Genomic DNA, 12,475 nt, shown 5'->3' on the forward strand with positions numbered 1-12,475 from the left:
AGCAGGTACTTAAAGAGTGAGAATCATTTTTTTCCAAAGGATTTTTGATGTCCAACTCCCTTTGAAGCCTCCCTTCCTATGTATCTTTGAAAATCTGATCTTCAATTTGTTATCCATTTTCCCTTCCCACTTGATATGACAATGCCTTCCCTCCTTCCTTCTTGAACACTCGAATAAAAGGGCAGTAGCAGGTGTGTACTGCTTAAATGAATAAAGTTGCTCAGAAAATAATAAGAAGAAGTTGCTCCTTCTCCCAGTCCTCATCTATTCTTTTCCATTTCAGTTGCATAAAACATCATCATGATGGGCCACAGGCTTCTGTTTCTCACTCTATGCCATCCATCAGATTTGATTTACATTCTTAAGATAAAAGTAAAGATCACTGTAGGCAGAAACTGGATGCAGTTGTCTGCCATGGAAAACAGATTTCCTACTCCTTTCAAGTTTACTGATTACTCACGGCCTTTCCCCTCTAAAGGGTATCCACCAAAGTGGGCACTGTGTTGGAATAGCCACCAGCTGTCTGATAAAACTTAATGAATGGCAATTTTATGAGCTTCTGTTGTTATTGTTCCTTTAACTCCTTCAGTATCAACCCACCATGGCAATTCACTGGCAAAGGAAGATTAGAGATAAGGCAAAACTATGACGATTTTGATCCCTACTCCAATAATTTGTTTTAAGAGATTTTCTTAGGCAAGTTATACAAGGCCATATTTTTTATGGTGTCCAGTGCCTGCTCTTTTCTACAATAGGAGGGTATGTTGTGGAAATACACTTAAAGAGAACAGGAAAACCTCAAATACTGTAGTATTTCTATAGTCAGCATCACCTTGGCATACTAGGCCTGATTTTTCTGAGTGCCTTTAGCCAGACATTTTAGTCCTCTGCATTTGATCCTGGGAAACTTCTGTCTGGTCAAGGTCTATAATTTTCTTGTTACTTCCCCATCAGTGAAGACCATGCTGCCTGGCCAAGAGAAGAATTTTGCTCTCTCAAAGTGAATTTAAACACACAAAGAGTTATTATATATAAGCTGCATGTAGAGATTAAATTCAGACTCAATCACACAACTAAATCCCCATTCAGTGCTTTGAAAACTTACAGCTAAGTGTGAAGCTAAAAACATTAGCTAAGAAAGTGAGCTATCTTCCAACCACATCCTCTTCCAGAAAAACATCAATAGAAGACAAGTCTGAAAATGTGCCTTAGAGGAATTAATGAACATTTGTTTGAAATGCAGCCATTTCACTTTGGGACAGGTTTTTTTTTTTCCTTCTTCTTTCTTCTTCCCCTCCCCTCATCTAGTGAACATATCCTGTGCTTCAGGGTATGGAAACCTGTCAAAATCACACCCATAGTCAAATCAAATTTAACATATCTTTACAAGATATTTATAACATGCAAATACCTAGAGGCCCTTCTTCTCAGTCACATGAAGATCTCTTATGCTAGGGAAGGAGGGCTCTTTCACATTAGTGAGAATCTGTGCATGGTAGAAGCTGATTTCACACATTATATTTGACATGTGAAGATTCAGCAACCCACATTTCCACTCCATGTGCAACAATCAAGCAAACCACACTGCAGCATCTAGAAAGAATTGTTTGGTGAGCCTTTGCAACCACATGCTTACAATCAGCCACTTCTGGCTCAGCAGGATTCTGCTTCAAGAATCCCAGAAAAAATAATTTTATTTCAACCTTCATAAAAAAAAATAGAAAACTTTTGCTTCATTCACTCCACTCCTTCTTAAGTCTTTTAAGCAGCTCAAGGAGCCTAACAAAACATTTTCTCAAGATAAAACAGATAAGCAGTAAAAATTCCACCTTCAGATTCTTAGGGATCTGCTTCACTTACAAATTTTGTCTCTTGGCACACATTTCATTCAGAAATAAATTATTCTACTAGTTTCTTTGAAAAACTTTTCCTTCTTTGTCACTTAAGAGCAATCAGAGACAGGAATTTTCAAATTAGAGAGCTCAGAGCAGAACCGCCAAGCACAAGCTGTCTCTCAGGACACTTTTGGAACAACATCCAAAATCGCATGCTGAGTGCCCACGCCTGCAGCACCCAAACCTGCAGGGCTCTGTGTGCTAGGGCTGAGCAGCCAGTCTGCAGTGCTGAGGAGGGTCATGTCACCTGAGGGAAAAGGGCAAACAAAAGAAAACCGTTTGGCTTCATCTCAGGAGGCAAACATCTATTGCAAGTTAGAGCTTTCTGGGTAGAATTCACTCCAAATTCTTTTAAACTGGAAAGTTCGAGTGTCAGACAAATAAGTTACCATGGTTTAATTGACTTCTTTCAATAAACTCTGATACCTACCTAGAAGTTGAGATATTATTTCCAAAATTATTTTCTACCTGAGGTCAGTGCATTAACAGATACAACATATACCTCATTTCCTGACAAAGTAATATTAAGCCTTTCTCAGAGTGGATGCACACGGCACTACATGTCGAACAAAAAGTCAAGTCAGATGATGAGCATCTTTCAATGTTTCAAGGAACACCCCCTATTTTTTTTTTTTGCTACAAAAGAACCTTCAAGTTATATAGAAGGTAGAAAAGCTCATGAAGTTTACAACAAAGGCTTCTGTGAGCTAAAGGAATTTTAATTTGAAAGGGCAATTTTATCCTGTACCAAAAATGGTGTATACCTGGTAATATGATATAAAAATATAATAACATACTTGTATATTTTAAAGGAAGAAGATTAATTTATGGACATAAAATATTTTCCTGCTTAAACACCATGAGCACAGTAAGTACTTTATTTATCCTTTAAAAAGGGTTTGGGTTTTTTTATGGCTTAATATTTGATTGAAGCAATACTTTTACAGCAATAGCAAAAAGTAAATTACACACAAGCCTGGCACAAGTCCCTGTTAATCTGATAACCCATAAACTGTCCCCACTACCAAGGACTCCAATTACAATGAATAACAAAGATATGTGGGGAATTGAGGGGGGGAACAACATCTGTTTGATTGACATGTGCCTTTCCTGGAAAAATGCATGTCCATAATCCTAAAGAGTTTGACAGCACTACTGCAACCCAGTTCTTAGGGGGAAAAAAAAAATCATATCTTTGCTACAGCAGTTGTAGCAGTTTACTTATACATATATGCTGAAGAGCAATACTGAACCTGCATGACTCTGTCTTCCAGTAATGCATTAAGTCTCTGTTCACACAGCCAGTTAAATGTCCCATATGATTTTTCCACTATTGCCATAGAAATGCTTCAGGAAAGAGCATTTTTTGCTGCTCACTGCATAAACCCTCCTGTGTTTCATTATATGTATTATTATATGTATTATAGATGTATTATATTACTGGCAAAGCTGTTAGGTTGTTCTGTTGTTAGTATTCTACTGAGAACAAACATAACTTATCAACTGCCTGACTGCTTCTTGAGAAATAGATATCAGTTTACCCCATTGAATTAGTACACCTGTTTGAATTTTGGTCACTCCATCAGAGAAGCAAGCTGGCCTGAGGAACTTTCAACACTCAGTTTTATTAGCCTACTTGACAAAATTCTCATAGCCTTAGGAGCTTAGAAAAAATGAGACATAAAGAAATACCAAAATAGCAAGAAAGACTGAAAAAATACATTTTTTACTATGGCAATTGTAAACACCTACTTCTTTTCTCTCATCATTAAACTTCCTTTTCAGTTTTTTGACATTTTTTTTTAATTTAAGCTCTGCACATACTACCTGCTCAGTCCCCTCAAACTCCATGAAAGAAACATAAACCTGTAATGAAAGCTATTGCTGAAACTTGATAATAGTAACTACTGATAAACATTGAACATTGCCTTTATGTAACATATGAATAAACACAGAACACCTAAATTAGTAAAACATTATATAGCGTGCTGACTGTGAGAACACCAAAGCTAAAAAGGAGAAAAAAAACCAAGCTATGAAACACTGAAAAAAAAAAAGTCTGGCTCACCTTCTGTGCCATTGGGTGTCATGGAATTATTATTTATATGGGAGTTATCAAGTTTTGGACCACTGGGGGATTCACTACTACCACTTAGTCGTCTGTGTGGGCTGGCTAGATCCTGCATTTCCATAGACCTGAAAACAAGATGCAACTTGTTTTAGTGACATAAGTCAACATGAATTACAGAGGAACTGCCTTTATGAGATGCAGCCTGCTATTTATCAACATCCCAGAAACACTTAGTAAAAAATTAACTACTTTTCCCAACTTGATCTTTTCCAGCGCTTAACTCATGTCGTAGCCCCAAACATGAGTGGCCAGCTACTTTATTTTTGCATCTTGTAACTAAATAAAACCTAGATTCCAAGCACTGCACTTTAAAAATTGATGCAATCTCATATTTTTAAAATATGTACAAAGACAGAATCACCAACATATGAAGACATATATTCTCTTAAAAACAAATTAACACTCTGCTTTTTCAAGATTTACCACTCAGTGGCAATATAATGGGCCTCCAAAACAAATAAAACACTTGAAGCAATTGTGGAAACCTATCATCTACTGACAGGGAATGAGATATTCCTGATGTATGTGTTTACTCTGGCAAACTACTTAATTGTTCCTCTGTTTCCTTTGAAACAAATGCAGCATTAAAACATTATTATGTCTGCTCACTTGTTTGCTTTGTGGATTACATAAAGCGTGCCCAACTGGGAAGGGATCTGCCCGACATACAGTGAGACCATGCAGGCGCTGGTGTGCCTGAGCACTCTGCTGTACCTCAGCAGCTGTCGCTCACTCAAAATGAGGAAAGAGCAATTCCCAGCTAAAGCAAAAATTAAACATTTAAACAGCATTAAAGCAGCTAAATATTTAATATTTGTGCTTTCAATGGCCCTATATTAACAGGATAACAGTCATCACCACCATGACATATCCCTTGGTTGGTGTTGGAGCTTATCACTGAAGTTCCCTACCCTTCTGCGCCTTTATACCTAAAACTTTTGAGATTGTTATTTGATGTACTCATTCAAAGTAATTGCTCCCAGTAGAAACTTCATAGGTTACTGTGCCTCCAAGGCACTTGAACTAGTAATTTTTCAGTTTAAAAGTAATGCTTAGGCTCTTTTAAAGACTATTAAAATTTTATATAAAATTACTCCTGCAGTAATGGTATAAATATTCTAAGTGTCATTTCAGGTACAAAGCTTTTGTATTTTAACCAAAGCTTTATCACAGATTCTAAACATAGATCCTTCATTTAATATTTCTTTACCTAAAACATTCTACACAAAAAGAAGAAGATGATACTGCAATAAGTTCAAAACGCCTGCATCAAATATAAACTCAAACAATTTTGTGTAAAAGATACGTGCTCATGGTTTACAGATTTGGTTGCACACACGTAAAGGCTACGCTCCAGCACTTACTCATCTGCTTAATGTGAGAAACAAGAATAAATATTTTACTCATCACTTGAAGTTTAAAAAAATCCCCAACAATAAAAGGCTTGCAAAAAATTATCAATTTTTGGTCAAATTCTTACCTGCAGCTTGAGGAAACAGCAACATCTGAACTGGTTTGGGACTTCTGCACCTGTAAACCAGGGAAACAAACAGAAGCTTCTATTACTCCACTTTACTATGAGGCCTTAATTTAAAGAAAGGATATCACTACGGATGACAATTCTGTCCTTTAAATCCAAAGGGAGAGGAGGAGGGTGCGGTGCCCCTGAAAGGCATATTGTCTTTAAATTGAAGGCTCAACTGTTGTTTCCCCGGCAGGTCTCTCTCCCTCCTCCCCGCGCCAGGGGACGGCAGCCAAGTGACGGGATAGTGATTCATCAGGGGCCCGTGACAGCTGCACAGGGGCTCCGCACTCCTCCTCCCCCGGCTCGGCTCGGCTCGGCTCGGCTCTGCCTGCACCCGCAAAGGTAACCCCGCCAAGGGCAGCACCAGCTGCTCCTGCCCCGAGCCCCGCAGCATCCTCCGCTCCTCTCATCCCTTCTTCCTCCTTCGGTCCTGACAGATTCCTCATCACACTGGTTTTCTTCTTCCTTTGCTCCTCGCCATCCTTCCTCCGTGCCACAGGGAACACACAAGTCAAGCTCACCCCAAAGGCGAGCTGGAGATGCTGATGGTATATTTTGGGGAGGAGGGGTAGAGAATAACAACGGGCAAGTCTACCTATGGTAAAGACCTTCACTATAAAGCACACAGCCTGACAGAATCACCTCTAAAAGAAGCCCATCTCCAGCCAGGTCAAATTAAAATAAAAACTCCACATGCTATTGCATAGTCTTATTCCTAAAAATTGCAGTTGCTAATGCGATTTCTGGTAAAATTACTTAAAAGGATACTTCTGGCTAAATAAATGGGAGGAAGCTGTAGAATTTACCTCTGAGGTCGCTCATGAAGAAAAGGAATCTTTTTCCACTGGAAAGCCCACCAATAATTTTTTAGTTTAATCAAATCATTCCTTTTATAACTCAGGTGAGTAATAGTTTTCATATTCCATCAGAAAAACACTGTTGCTTTACCAACAACCTTTAGGCAGTAACAATTGTCAGCAGGTGATAAAATTCAGGTGGAAATATACTCTGTTAGCTTAAAAGCACACGAAAGCTTCTCTGGGCAAGGTATATATCCTCCCAATGTCTGCAGTGAGGATCTTTCTTGTACGTTTCCATTCAACCTGAACTGACATCCCTTAAATGATCACAGAGCAAAGACAAGGGAGATGAGGCATTTGAAGTGCCATAAAAATCATCCGAGCAAATCCTACTTATGTGTCTGTAGGGTGGGTTTTTTGTTATTTTTAATCACAGACAGAATTACTACTAGCAAGAGTAAACAACTGCTAGGGGCAGTCAGGCAAGGAAGAGCACTACAAATGATGTCAAGAAGCATGCAATAATGCATGCTGAAGAACATCAATCTTTTTATAACTGGGTACTTAAAGTACTGCATAACACGCTTTTCAATACATCGCTGCATGCCAAATCAAACTAGACTTGCAGATAGAGTCAAAAGTCTGCATTTTGGTTTAAGGAATTTTTTTTCTCCTTAGTTCTTTATCCCAGAAACTGCTGCAGAGTGCCTTAGGATATGCTTCTGCTGTTACTTCTAAACACCTGGAAAAAATTATAGGTGAGAACTAGGTTTGCCTACAGAGCTATCTTCACTCCCTCTTGCACAGGATCTTATAAAACCCATCTTTTATAATAGAAAAGACTTCCTTTTTCAAATGGATGCTTTAACAAACTGATATTTTCCAACATGCACTACACAATTATTAATACTTGATTCAAATTTAAAAAAATGTAATCCTATTTTAAGTACCAAATTTTGACAAAAATAGCAACTTCTGCGCATTTGAAAATATATACATCATATACATATATAGATGTCCATGTATGTGCATAGCAAGAAAGATCTCATTAATGTATTTGTGGGACAGGGCAAAAAAAATAACCAGCTCATTCACAGTGAATTAAATATATACCTTAAATGTCCTCCAACACTCCATGATTTGTGAAAGTTCATATCCACAATTTTCATTTTCATTAGACATACTTTAGATATATTCCTTTGTGTCTCAAGGATTATTTAAACCATGTGTTGCACGTTACCAAATTTAAAAATGACTCTTTAATCAAAATAACTTTAAAACAACTAATCCTCACTTAGGCTGGTCAGCTGAATCCACAGAGTGGTCCAGGAAAAATAAATCTACTCTCAAGAATGCGAATGCAGACAACAATTAGACACAGATGTGACTGAAATTAGTTACAGTTTACAAAATGCTACACTTCACATGCTTTCAGTTTTTTATGTGCAGTACAAAATTACAATGTAGTAAGGAACCACACTTATGACGACCAGTTAATTCATAGAATAAAAACATTTCTGGGTGGTGTGTGCTTGTGCTTTCTCTCATATATTCCCATTTTGTCAACAGGTTTCTGGGTAATTGAAGTTTGGCAACATAACTCACATATCAAATAAAAAGTGGGGGGGAAAAAACCCAAATGCTTGGCCTTATCTGGACAGAAATGGGTCACATTAAAAAAAAAAAAAAAAAAAAAGGAGCTGTCACACCCCCTTCATACTCAATGCTCTGCTCGAACTAAAAACGCCTTATAGGCTAAATGGCATACACATTCTCCTTAATACTTCAAAAACATTACTCTGTATAATTTGATTTTTGTCAGTAACATTCACATCTTTCTCCTTAATACAGACTGCAGATTGGGCACTATGTAGTACATGGCGAGAAAAAAAGGACAGTGATAGCAAAGCTACTTAAAATTCATCCATTTAAGAATCTTAAATCAGTAACATCAAATTCTGATTAGTTAATGAGGTCTTTTAAGTTTGCCCTTTTTTCTAATTAAATTTATAATTCTTCACAGATGTAGGTTTTGTTGATGTTCAATTTGTCTCTCTCATTTTGTTAAACCTCACATAGTACTCCACCAATCCACTGAATAGCCACATTAAATCTGTTAATACCATGCTCTTCAACCCCAGAAATTATTTCCAGAAGGCAAACTTGCTTTGAGAGATCATCAAACAAGACTTAAGGTACACATTTTATCACATTTTCCCTACCACAGAGCTCAGGATGCAGAGGAAAATTCATGACTTTTGCACTGTTTATTATACTTTGCTAAATTACAAATCAAAAGCATCTGACAGAAGATCATGTATGAAGCCAAAAAGTTAATAATGTTCTGTGAAAAGTAAACTGTAAATGGGAAGAGATTCTAAATTTCAGCAGCACAGAGCAAATAAAATGTAGGTACTTGTCTAAATTACAGGTTTTCCACAGTATTTTTGCTTGCTAGGAGCAATTTTTTTAATGGCTATAATTTAAAACATTTTTCCAGCTGAAAAGAAATTTTCAAAGTGAAAATAAGAATTTAACCCAGAAAACTATAGCCAGCACACAAGTTTTCTCTTAAAACACAGTTCTACTTTAAAGAAGCAAATTTCAAAGACAATGGCAGTTTTCAAATGAGGGTGTTCCTTCTTAGGGAAAAAAAAATCTGTCATTTTTAGGAAGGGGTGGAGGGAGGGAGGGAAAAGGACTTTTTTCCCAACAGCACTCTTTACCTCCCTAAAAGAGCAATGCAGTCAGTATCTACCGACATAATGGCTTCAACAGCCAAAATGTTACAAAACTAAAATGCAAATTGGCTGCAGAAAGGCACCTTGCTGGCAACCCAGGAAACTTGGTAATGCTTTCACTCTTCCAATAATCATATAATGCTGGGCTCCAAGAGGTTGGGCTTTTTCATTAGATATTCACATCAAAGACAAATTGTACTTATGAAAGCAAAAGCAAGTAATTGCAGTTATTAAATTTTTAATTGCCAGTTTAAATGCTTCTGAAGTGCTATCCTATGTGCTCATTTCATACACTCATGAATGAAACATTTTGAAATCCCAACACTTTCTTCCCCTTAAGAAAGAAATACTACAATGTGACAATGCTTCTATTATGACCAGCCATGTAAGAATATCTTTCTGCTTTTCCAAGATTTTTTTTGGCTCCTAAGAAATATTTCATACTTATTGCAATTCAAACAAAATGATTACTCATTCTTTTTTTCTCCTAAGGTGAAGCATGACTCAAGCCGTCTGTCACTGCACAGAACTGCTGAGAGGGGATGGCTGCTCATTTCCAGACCATTCAAGGCCTTGGGAAAACTCTGACAGCAGCGAGGTGCTTGGCTAAAAACTGCATGTCATAGGTTTGTGAGCAACACGAAAATGTTGTGTGCGTACGTGTTTATACACCTGAAATTCTTAATGTGTTTACACACACACGTATAGCAATGTACTTTTACCAGTGCATATCCATATCAATACCATGCATTTATTTGACACCCCAAAGCAGTAGTCTGCGTTCCGGCAGATGCTTTGCGAACCATCTCAGTATGGGTTGGAAAATAAAATAATCTTTATACATGGTATCTAATGTTAAAAACTTCCAATGATACACTACACCACATTTCCACTTCTTATTCCAAATTTCCCCCGGTGCTCATTTTTAAATTTAAACAAACTATACAAAATACACTATCATTATTTTTCCCGGAAAGCTTTTATCCCTTCCGCTTACCTCAGTTTTGAATGTTTGCTTACAGAAGAAAGAAAACCACACCAAACCCCAACGACCTTCAAAGAAGCATTTTTAAGTGCACTAACACCTTATTTTTCCAGAATCAATCTTGCACTGTAAAGGGCAGTCCTTCCTCTTGGTGTTTGAAACACCAAGAGAATGTTTGGTGGGTCTTGGTTGCTCAAAAGGAAGATGTAAATTTAACAAGACTTCAGAATGTCTTTAACTTCCTTGTTCTAAGATCACCGTTCTGAAAAAGCCACCTAAAATGTCAATAAACGTCAGATATTTCAGTTGTGTAGATGTTTATTCTGTCATCTTGAAAAGTTCTCCGGGGGGATCTGCATGTTTTCCTTGGTGTTTGGAAACTTTAAACATATTAAGCGAAAGGATTTCCTGCTTCAGAAAGCACTGTCAAAATCTCTGTCAGGCATTCTTCCTCCCAATTTTCTTTATTATTTTTCTCACGCTCTCATGTCTCTTTCAACAAGATCTGCTGGTTTCGTACCGTACGTGCCTATTTCCACCCCCCATTTAACATCTCCCCATCACGTTACTCCTATCTGCCGAACCATTAGCGCTCGAGGAAATCAAACAGGAGAATCCCCAAACCTGGCTGATCACAATAAACAGAACCTCCTAACATCTGTTTTGCGGGAAGCCTACAAACCCCAGCCTGAACTACGGCCAAAATTAACTGCTGCACCCAGTGATTTATAATTGAGCGCCGCTCTCCTCCGGCGCGGCAGAACGCGCGGAAAGCGCCGCTGCCCTCGGCGCCGCCCGGGACCCCGCTCTCGTCGGCGGCCGGGCTGCGGCAGGGCCCCCCTTCCCCGCTGCTGTCCTCCCTCGCTCCCGGCGCTCCGCCCGTCCCGCTCTGTCCCGGCCGCTGTCCGTGCCCCGGTACTCACGGTGCCGCTCCGCGGTCAGGGCGCGGCGGGCGCGCCTCCCATGGCGCGGCGGGGCAGGAGCGCCCCGGGCCGGGCCGCGCCGGGCCGGGCTGGGCAGACAAAGCGCGGCCAGGGGAGGCTGCCTGCAGCCCCGCCGTCTGTTTGCTCAGCCGTGTGTGTCTGCCCAGGCACTGCCTGCGGGCACGCCGCCGCTCCCGCGCCCGCTTGCCTTCTCACTCCCCTTCGCCTTTTTTTTTTTTTCTTTTCTTTTCTTTTTTTTTTTTTTTCTTCTTTTCCCCTTTGGGTTTTGTTTTTGTTTTTGTAATGCAAACCGCAGCTATTCTCTTGTCCCAGCCTTATTGGTTTAAAAGAAACAACTGCAATGAGGCTTGCGCGGTCTGAAGTCAGCCCTCCTGCACGGGCGAAACGCAGCCGGGGCTGCCGCGCTCCGCCGCGGAAACTGCGCGCCCCCGGCGCCCCCTCCGCCCCCTGCCCGGCCGACAGGGCCCCCCTTCCTTGCACCTTCCTCAGCCTCACCCCAGAAAAACTCCTGAAAATCCCTCGGGTCCCTTCTCATCTAGAAAGTTGAATTGTCCGTAGATGCGTCCCCTCTTGTAAACTGGGTTTAAACTAAAGCCGTCCTAATAGAATAACCGGAATTACACCAACATTATATCAATGAGAGAAGCTAAGCAGGGATACTCATAGAGGCTCTTAAGCGTACAACCAGCGTGCACGTCCGGACATGCCCGTTTTGATTGGATATGTAACAGATTTGTTCTCAAATATCTGAGATTCTTGCAACCTTGTAAAGAAAAGGTCTGCTAAAACTATTTAAGCTACCCTTGTCCAATTTAAGGGTATTTATTAAATAAAATATCTGGAACTTTTAAAATGGTTTAAACCACTTAAACCATTAAATATCTGTACACCTAAAAACAATTGCAAATATAGTCAAATTCGTCTTTTAATTATTATGAATCACTTACTAAAGTTTTAAAATTTGAAACTGTATAAAGGCTGTTTCCACAGACCATATAAATGTTTCCAGAGAAGGGAGAGATGGTTGCACAGAGTTAAATTTGTGCATTAAGTAACCTTAGCTTTTACCAATCAATAGGTAATTAAGTAATTTAATTAGTAAGCCATTAAACTGAAATGGGTTTATGATGCTTTTCTATTACAGAACCTTTAGTTGCTCATAATTTAAAAAAAAAAACCTAACTCTTTCAAAAATACATACATTATGTTAAAAAACATTATAACACACATAGTAACTAAATTTGACCAGCATTCTCCAGAGCATTTCCACTACGCAGACAGTATCTTTCCCTTCATGTAACGCTAATATTTCTACACTGTTTTTCAGTGCTCATAATCCAAATATGATGAGGAAAACAGCGTAATGATTTGTAGTACCAAAAAAGAAGTCTTAATACCACGCCAGGTCTAAAGTACTAAATTTTAAAAAACCAAAACAAAACCAAAAATCAACA

The 12,475-nt window shown here is 39.0% G+C and overlaps 1 protein-coding gene across 4 annotated transcripts in view; it reads right to left on the reverse strand.

The window, feature by feature from the left end:
* Positions 1-12,475, reverse strand: part of EYA1 (EYA transcriptional coactivator and phosphatase 1) — a 159,752-nt gene that overhangs the window by 80,576 nt on the left and 66,701 nt on the right. Inside the window, exons 1-4 of one of the 4 annotated variants that reach the window (XM_071420962.1) lie at positions 11,517-11,648; positions 5,507-5,556; positions 3,964-4,091; positions 2,080-2,142 (exon numbers count right to left, since the gene is read on the reverse strand). In XM_071420962.1, the coding sequence (XP_071277063.1) occupies positions 2,080-2,142; positions 3,964-4,087 (187 nt within the window). In that variant the 5' untranslated portion in view covers positions 4,088-4,091; positions 5,507-5,556; positions 11,517-11,648. Of the gene's footprint in view, positions 1-2,079; positions 2,143-3,963; positions 4,092-5,506; positions 5,557-11,000; positions 11,410-11,516; positions 11,649-12,475 lie in introns of those variants that run through there. The other 3 variants (XM_071420953.1, XM_071420940.1, XM_071420946.1) reach the window with 3 other exon arrangements.

This window comes from Agelaius tricolor, unplaced genomic scaffold, assembly GCF_023055355.1.
Source record: "Agelaius tricolor isolate 1412-34295 unplaced genomic scaffold, bAgeTri1.0.p SCAF_2, whole genome shotgun sequence".
Taxonomy (NCBI): domain Eukaryota; kingdom Metazoa; phylum Chordata; class Aves; order Passeriformes; family Icteridae; genus Agelaius; species Agelaius tricolor.